The sequence below is a fragment of the Lepeophtheirus salmonis genome, chromosome 4 (genome assembly GCF_016086655.4).
Source record: "Lepeophtheirus salmonis chromosome 4, UVic_Lsal_1.4, whole genome shotgun sequence".
NCBI lineage: Eukaryota > Metazoa > Arthropoda > Copepoda > Siphonostomatoida > Caligidae > Lepeophtheirus > Lepeophtheirus salmonis.
This window is the reverse complement of record NC_052134.2, coordinates 25,135,040-25,144,200: the sequence shown is the minus strand read 5'-3', so window position 1 is coordinate 25,144,200 and position 9,161 is coordinate 25,135,040. Positions and strand designations below refer to the sequence as shown.

General features: G+C 27.5%; 1 protein-coding gene across 2 annotated transcripts in view; it reads right to left on the bottom strand.

Moving 5' to 3' along the window:
* Positions 1 to 340: 340 nt before the first annotated feature.
* Positions 341 to 9,161, bottom strand: part of mbl (splicing regulator muscleblind) — an 89,354-nt gene continuing 80,533 nt past the window's right edge. The window contains exons 4-8 of one of the 2 annotated variants that reach the window (XM_040709687.2): positions 8,480 to 8,725; positions 8,022 to 8,282; positions 4,189 to 4,333; positions 2,954 to 2,993; positions 341 to 2,007 (exon numbers count right to left, since the gene is read on the bottom strand). In XM_040709687.2, coding sequence (XP_040565621.1) covers positions 1,998 to 2,007; positions 2,954 to 2,993; positions 4,189 to 4,333; positions 8,022 to 8,282; positions 8,480 to 8,725 — 702 coding nt within the window. In that variant the 3' untranslated portion in view covers positions 341 to 1,997. The remainder of the gene's footprint in view (positions 2,008 to 2,953; positions 2,994 to 4,188; positions 4,334 to 8,021; positions 8,283 to 8,479; positions 8,726 to 9,161) is intronic. The other variant, XM_040709688.2, reaches the window with a different exon arrangement.

The window sequence follows — 9,161 nt, the reverse complement described above, 5'->3', positions numbered from 1 at the left end:
TTGAGACAGAGCATAAGAAAATTAAAGTGACACACAAACAATATCATATCGGCCTATATCATCCCAAACTGGCCGAGTGGCGAATGTTCCCTCATTAAGAGTCTGGAAAGATTTAATGGATCAGGACGTTAATTTACGAAATCACAATAGGATAATTTTTTTTTCCTTCAACTCAACGTTTTTATTCCTTATATTAAATTCCATATTTGCAGATAGAAAAACATTTTTTTTAGAAAGATCAGCATACGAATATTTAATATTCGTTTTACATCTGTAGTTGTGATTCAGTTGGGTGACTGAGGAATTACTGGTTATTGACATTAATAATTTTATATTTCAATTTATATTTTAAATTCTATATTTCGGGTATCGTAATAATAATAATAATTAATCATGTAATAATGATTCATTAAATAATTTTTATAATATAATATTTATTTATTCCAAATTATAAAGAAAAACGAATTTTTTTTTCATTGATAATTACATTGATTAATAATTTGAATAATATTGATGGCGATGATAACTTTAACGATAATGAATAATTGAATAATTATCATCACTATAACATTAATTATGTATAATAGTAAAGTAAGAACAATTATTACTTAATTTTTATGATTATAATAGTTCATTTGGGTTTTATTAAAAAAAAAAATATTGAAATTGATTTGTGTGATCTCTTCTAAATAAAGTAATAATTAAAAAAATGAACAATTATGACAAAAAAATATATTTATATATATAATAGTAATATAATAGAATGTAATAAATAACAATCTGAGTTATTTAACAATTAAGAGAAAATACACAAAAAATTGGTTATGGTATGATAATAGTATAATAATATAATATAATTGGAAGGGATTGGAGCATGAACAATGAAACAAAACATGCTCCATTCCTAAAATTATATAATTTAATAATAGTAGAGATAATTGTACAATAATAATGAATATATAATAGTTATAATATTCTAACTAAAAAGTCATTTACATAATATATAAATAATGTATTTCTATATAAATGACATAGTTTTTGTTTTTTTCCAGAAAAATAATTGAATTAATAAAATAATAAAACTTATAAAAAAATAAGTAACCATTTTTGATGTTAACATACATACATAGAGGGCGTAATAATGGCACTAATATAGTATAATAGTAATATATTTATGACCTTGGAAGATTAAAAAGAATTGATACGAAAACGAAAAAAAGAGTTGATTTTTACAAGATTTATATTTTATTTTTCCCCCACTATGGAAATAAGTTGTTGTTGTTAATAGTTTAGCACCTTAGAAATAAAATATTATAAAAACTATTATAATAAAAATTGGGACATTGTTGTAAGGTGACTTTCAAATGAGGATTTCTTGATTTAAAAAAACGAAATAATATCAATAACATAAAAGGGAGAAAATTCACAATTTTTGTATTTTTCATGTGTTACAAGATTAATTTTTATAATAATAATTAAGAAAAAAAATGCTAAACAAACATCATGATTATTTGATGTTTGAACCTGGACTAGGATTTGATATTTTTTTCATATACATGTAGTAATAATGAAAATAAAAGCTCTTGAAAGATGTTGAAAATGACTTGATAGGGTTGATAATTTTTTTTAGACTGATGAATTCATCAACAGTAAGTCCTGCTCTTTTTGTCTTTTGTTGTATTTATATTTGTTGGTAATAGATTTTTAAAAAAATCCCAAAATCAAAGAGAAAAAAAGTGAAATGAAAAAAAAAAGTAAAAATGGATTAGATTTGCTTTTGAAACTATGAATGAATTTTAATAATAATAATAAGAGTAGGAGAATTAATATTAATTATGAAAATCTCAGGGACGGTCTTTAGTTTCCATTTTTTATGATTGTAAACTCATTTTTTTACAAATTTACAATTTAGTTTGTTTGTTCGGCACAAAAATGGAATATCTATGTGTTTTATATATGTAGTATGTAAATTAATTAATACATTAATTATAATTTGTTCAAATCCAACTGAAAAAAAAGAAAAGGAAAATAAAATTAGGAAAATGAAATCATTATTTTTATAGTCATTTGAAAAAAAGGGAGAAAAGAAAAATGATAGAATATATTTTTTTGTGTGGTTTTTTAATATTTAGAAAAAAATTATATATATATATTTATATATGCAAGTTAAAAAATGGATTTTTCATAGGGATGCTAACAAAAAAAGAGGTTCGAAATACGGAACCTCTCCCTTTCTGTAGTTAATAATAATTAATAATAGTTGATAATAACACAAAATATACATTATATGAACAGTATTAGTTGCTTATAAGTATATATTATCTCGGTTAGAGATGTGTGTCATTCAAAAATAAGGCTTTGTTTATATTTTATATGAAGTCTTTTTTTTTTTACAAAACAGAAAATTGTGTTTTTTTTAAAACTGAAGGAGTAGAAGGATTTGAAGGGGCTAAGGGCACTTTATATGCTCATCATCAAACGTGTGACTGTTGTAAAAATATAGAAGTGATTGTTTGAAAGTATTTTTTAAATGATATACTATGTTTTGTCTCCTTGTTTAAAAAAACTCAAGTGCATTTAGTGATAAATATATATTAAAATGATCAAGACACCTCTTCATGAAAATCCATTTACATAAAACTTGATTATAAAATTGTAATTGTAGATTTTTTTTTCTTTCTAAATAATGATGATAATTAATTATATAATATCTATATAGAAACGGACAACAACGATAAAAAGAAAAAACGAAAAATATTAAGGGTGGGTTGAAAAAAAACAACAACCCAGAAATAAAGGGATTATTGAGAGGTTATGCTGAATATATATTTTTTTAAAATTTCATTCCATTAATTGAAAAAGATTTTACAACAATTAATGTTTTGTTTGTTTGCATTAGATATTGATGATGATCCTTTCTAAATAATTTTTTAATTATCCTTTCTCTACTCACTGATATCTTGGTAAGGCTATTCCTGTTGGTGGAGTAGTATCTGTAAGAAAAATCGAATAAAAATAATTAAATCATGTATTAAGTGTTATAACTATATGGAAGCTCAAAATTGGTGAGAAAAATCCTAATTCTAACTTTGTAAAAAGTGTCCTTATACTGAAACAATTCAAGCTTTTCCCTGGACCTCACAGAAATGTTTAAAATGTCGACATTATATAAAATACGCCAGAGAAAATGTCGTTAACAAAATAGTAACAGTTTTTGACGGAGATCACTATAGTGCCTTTTGCCTACTTATTTCATTAAAATATCAAAATGGAGAGGAATAAGGGTAAAAACAATAATATCTTGCAGGTAACATGTATCTCTACCCTAAACGAGACACAAACCCGGGGCCAGTTCGTGATATAGGAAAATACTACCATTTGGAGGAGGTGGAAGAATATTAAATTTTTGAGAGAGCTCCTCCCTCCCCAAAAATTAAACAAAACAAAAATCCTGCAGGTACTGGAAGTTTAATTTTTTTAAACGTCGAAGAGACCCTGCACAAACAGAACAGAGACCTTCAGATTTTTTTAATTCTTCAAAATCTTGGTCCAAACATATCTAATAACTTTTATATTAACTTTATTAATCAGCATAAATTGATTAAGCATAACATTATTTGTCTGGCTCTTGGTCTATGTACTTACACATAGATATTAACAATTAAGGGTCGTAAATATTAGTGGCAGAATTGATCATATATAAGTAAGACTATTTTATAGTGGATACCCTAATTAACTAATTATTAATTCATCATCTGTAAAAATCATTCAAAATTTGGTTTTTAAAGTCATTTTATGAAGTAATGAGTGAATTACAATTTATACATTGGAAAACACAAAATGATATAATCAAATCATAAGATTTAAAAAAGAATTAATTAATATTAATAATAGTTAAATTCAATCCAATATTTATAGCCATTAAAAATAAAATTACTAGTGATGGTTATATAACTAAAATTTAATATGACAAGAAAAGTAATTATTAATTGATTGGAGTCAACGTAAATATATATATGTATATATATATATATAAAAGAAAGTATTTCACAGTTAATAACTATCATTTAAGCATTTCTCTATGAACATTAAACTGTTAGTAGTTTTGAGTATTTGAGATTAATCTTACGAACTTCACGTCCATTAGAAGATTCCTACCAAAATAAAGCAAAAAAAAAACAAACTCACATGCTACTGGCACAAATGGTGGCTGCTGAAGATGCATTAATGCCTGTTGATAGGCATGGGATTGGTGATGAGATGGATGATAAATGGGATGCCCAGATTTATCGCTCGAAGCGGCTCGTTTGTATGGAACTATATTTGGAAGTGTCTGAAAGGTAGATGAAATACATTCAACTTATAACTACTCGTATGTATGAATATATGTATTATTAATATTTAAACGAATGTTAAAATAAATGCATTAGTCACAGATTAGTAAGAAAACGAAGAGATATGAAAAGTGTCAAGAAAATACATCATTTACATAATATGTGATTCTATAGACAGGCCCATTTCAAAATGAAAATGCCGGTAGAGAAATAAAGGATATTTCTCGAAAAAAATGACCTAATGTAAGCAACATTAGTATTTCTTTGTGGTAAGAAAGATAAAAAAATTCTCTAATAACAAAATTCAACAGACTACAACATTATGTAGGTAAAACTAACTTGTAGAAAGGTATTAAGAGACAAAACAAATGAATTATACGCTTTTTCATAACAGTTTAATTCATCATTCATTTTTGCAAAATTTCCTTCCAAAAAAATACTGTCATTTATAAGTATATTTCTATTAACGTGCTTTAAAAAAATGAATGTTGAAATCTAATTTTTTTTTGTATAAAAAAAGTGAAATTACATAATGTTGAAAGAGTAATAAAATATTCATTTAAGTAAAATAAACTTCCTATAGGTCAGTTTTAAAGCATAATACCACATAATATGTAAACCAGATTTTTTTTTTAATAAGAAATAGTAAGTAAAGAAAACTATTAATAATGGTTGAATATTATAAATACATCTTTTAAACTTATACTAAATTTTCCTCATCACAAGTTGTCATAAAAAGTGTAGAATAAATACTTCGACTTAAAAATTGGTGGACAAAAGGTTAACGTACATTCTAATTTAAAAAAAGAAAAAAAAATTAAATCGAAAAGGACTAAAAAAGTTTCTTTCTTTAAGTTTAAATAAAAAGTTAATACCTAAAAGTAAAAAAAAAGTATTAAGTTTAAAATTTTTGAAAAGTAAAGTTTTTATTTTTTTTTATAATCTAAACTTTTATTCTCTATTTTTATTTTAAACTTGTTCCCCCTAGAGTCTTGTTTATCATCACCTGTTCTAAATATGTTTTAATAAAGTATATGTAGGTATATGTATGTATTAGTGTTGAAACTCAGTCTCAGAAAGATTTGTTACCAGTTTGATCTGAACCGAAATTTATATCATGGAACACAATTTCCTTCTCTAAAAAATAATATAGTTTTTTTCCTCTTTTCTAAAACAAAACCATGAAAATAAGGCAGGACTACTATGAGACTGGCACATACTGAATTAGTTACTATCAGGGGCGCAATACCGCTGATTGTATCCAATGGATCAGATAAAGGATATATTCCAGAGTTAGAACATATTAGAAGTCATTCTGTTTATAGTATCAATAACTTACTGTTGTGTCGATCCTTATTAAGGGCTGAAGACTGCAACCCCGTTCAGTTAAGTCTCAGTTAGATACAGTTCAGTCCTGCATATCAGTCCAAAGACTGGACTGGACCAAATAAATAAGGACTCACACAACACTAACAATTACACTGGAACATTTTTAGTTATTTTATATGGCAAAGAGCATGGCAAATATAGTCTTTAGCTCCGAAGTTGGATTACGCTATTGAAGACACTCACTAAAATGATCCTTTACATTCATTTGAGTTGGCTTTAGTGTTATTACCACCCTGAGTCTTCACAATGAAAAACCGTCTTCGTCTCAAGTAACGTGTGGAAAGATATTGTAAAAGACGAATTCTGAGTGACAAAAATTATTATCATCAGTTTCATCGAACTTAAAAGTTGTCGCAAAAAAAAAAAAAAAATCAGTTACTAGCTAAGTGGGCTACTTGGTGGGTTAGGATTGATATCTGATTTGGATTTTGGTGCATTTATTGCCAAACCCACTTGAAATAAAGGTTCTCTGACGATAAACAACTTACTGTGACAGGTAAAGTGGTCTTTTTTTTTATTGGTATGATAAGGGAAGGGGGGCTAGGTATTTATTTTTTTATCCTACATTTATGTTAAGAATAACAAAATTAAATAGTGTTCATGATTATAGGGGAGTTATCCCCAAAAACTATCAACACCGATACATAATTCCTTATATGTATAAATAGGTTTATATCCTATAAATATATAAAGGATAAAAATGTTTGAGAGGCTTAAGAAGCTTTTGCAGCTCAAGTCCCGCCCCCCAATGGGCTAGCGACACCATTGACTAAGGGTTTACAGACAAAATCCCGATACTAGTACTTAATACAAACCTATAACTTTATAGATGCAAAAAAGGATTGACAAGAAAATTGTTTAAAAATACATATTTGGACTTCAAATTTTCTGTTTTGATTCGCCCATTGATTGTAATTCCCGGGGGGTATCCGGAAACTAACCCATTTAATTCCCACGTATTATAAACTTCATTCGTGTAATTAATTAAATGGTATTTGAATATTTAAGATTCACTTGAGATAAAGGACTTATACTACAGTGCAAAAGATGTGATATGTGCATCTATATGAGATTGTGACTAATAGATGCAAAAAAGATAAACAAGGAAATTGTCCAAAAATACATATTTGGACTTCAAATTTTGTGTTAATATTATGTAAAGTTTCTTCAATCTGATAATCCCTTTCTTTATTTTCTTTCTTTAATTTTCCTTTTCTCCTTCTTATTCTACCTCTTCAACTTAATTATCTTATCTTTTAAAGTTTTCTCATTGTTTTTATTCTCCCTTGTAAGTATTTATTTGAAGAATTGTTTAACAAATAACTTTGTTGGTATGTTTGATATTTTGTGGACCATAAGAAATAAAAAAAGAATATGGACGTACTAGGTTTTTCTCCCGGGATTTCTTGAAGTCTTGCGCCCATTGATTGTAATTCTCAGGGGAGGATCCGGAAAATAACGCATTTAATTCATACGTATTATAAACTTCATTCGTGTAATTAATTAAATGGTATTTGAATATTTAAGATTCACTTGAGATAAAGGACTTATGCTACAGTGCAAAAGATATGTGCATCTATGAGATTGTGACCAATAAAAAACCTACAAATGAATATTTATTTACCTTTTAGATAATTTAGATTAATTTACAACTAGTCTAAATTTTATCTGTAAAATTACAATATCTGAGAACTCTAGATAGGTAACGTACATGTTATAGTGAATCATTGTTACAAGTTACAAATAATTCACTATACTTTCCTATGTTCAGTGTCCATCTTATCTTATAGAGACGCTGGTACATTTATTTCTTTATTGTATAATTACAAATTTGCAGTGAAATACTTTGAATAATATTTGAAATAAATATTTATTCTATAAAACTTGATTATAAATTATAGTCTCAATTATATGTTCTCAGCAAGATCAAGACATAGGCGGTTAAATGTCTGAATGTCTGTAAATCAAGGATATTAAAATAATCATTCATTATAGACAATACTACTACAAAAAATTATCTTTATTATTTACACATTTTCTTGTTTGTGAGTAATTTTCACATTACTTATTATCTCGCTCAGGAATTTACTATGATCCCAGGAAATGAGAAACCCTTGTTCGATGTATGACTTATAGCTATCTCTCTTTAAAAATAAAACTATGCCTAAATTATAAGAGTTTAAGACCCCATAATCATGTATGTATATGATGTGTTAGTAATAGCGAAAAGAATGGGTTAGTTAGTGAGTGAGTGACGATACATCATTGTATGAGGAATAGTGGTTTATTTTATCCTACCAATGTAGTAGTAGTTGCCATAAGGGCAACTGCCGCAGCATGAGAATGCGTAGGAGGAGGAGGGGATGGAGGACAAGAGGATGAAGTGGATCCAGGATTAGGTCGATGAAAATACTTGCAAGTATCTCTAAAGCATTTCCTCTTTTCATGATCCATGCAGAGAACAACGGTTCCATCCTCGTTCACAACAACTTCCTCAGGAGGATGTGCATATCGACAGTCTGTGTGGTGACAAAGGCCTCTCTGATAGTCTCGACAAATCTTTGTTTTTATAGAGAAAAAAATATAACAATGACACAATGTGTAGGTGAGATATTTGTTGTTGATTGTGTAGTTTTCAAATGTGTAACGGAATATAAAAAAATAAAAATATATAGAAGTAAAAAAATGAAATCAAATAATTTTATGGAGATCTTAATATAATTATGGTTAAGGTACATATATAATGTCTTAATCACCTCTATTCGATCGCTTCTTGGTTTTGCTTGCTGTTGCTGTTGTGCCGCAACAGCAGCTAATTGTTGTTGTTGAGGCTGTTGGAACAAAGTAAGAGAGGGTGTTCCTGCATTGGAAGTTGGAGAGAGATCCGTAGAGTGGAGTATCGTGGGTTGATGGTTGAGAGCAGCACCTGGAAGGAAGGGAGCAGCTGCTGTTGAGGCATAAGCTGCTGGGAGGCCAGGAAGCGTCGTCAAGTAAGGCGATGACTATAAGAAAAAAGAAGAAAAAATATACAATAATAATTGTATTAATAAGGCTCTAAACGGAGGGAGAAAAAGAGAGAAAGTTTAGTTTTAATCATTGCCCAATGACTATTATCACCTTTCAATTTATTTTTTCAAAAAAAAACCTTCAAAGATATTCCCTAAAATAAATTTTGAAAAAACGCATTCCATATCATATCAAAGGGACTATTTTTTAATATTGTTTTACATAAGTAAAAAAAATAAAATAAAAAGTACAGAAAAAAATTAATACTTTATCATCCTCCATTTTAAACCCAATTATTTTGTAAAACCTCATATTTTAAGGTAGCGATTTGTAAAAAAGTCAAATTAGGAAAAGCCATATAATTTTTTATCTTACTGTAATTAAATTTGAGAGTCAAGATGTAATATGTGAATATTTAGATAGCTGAGACAC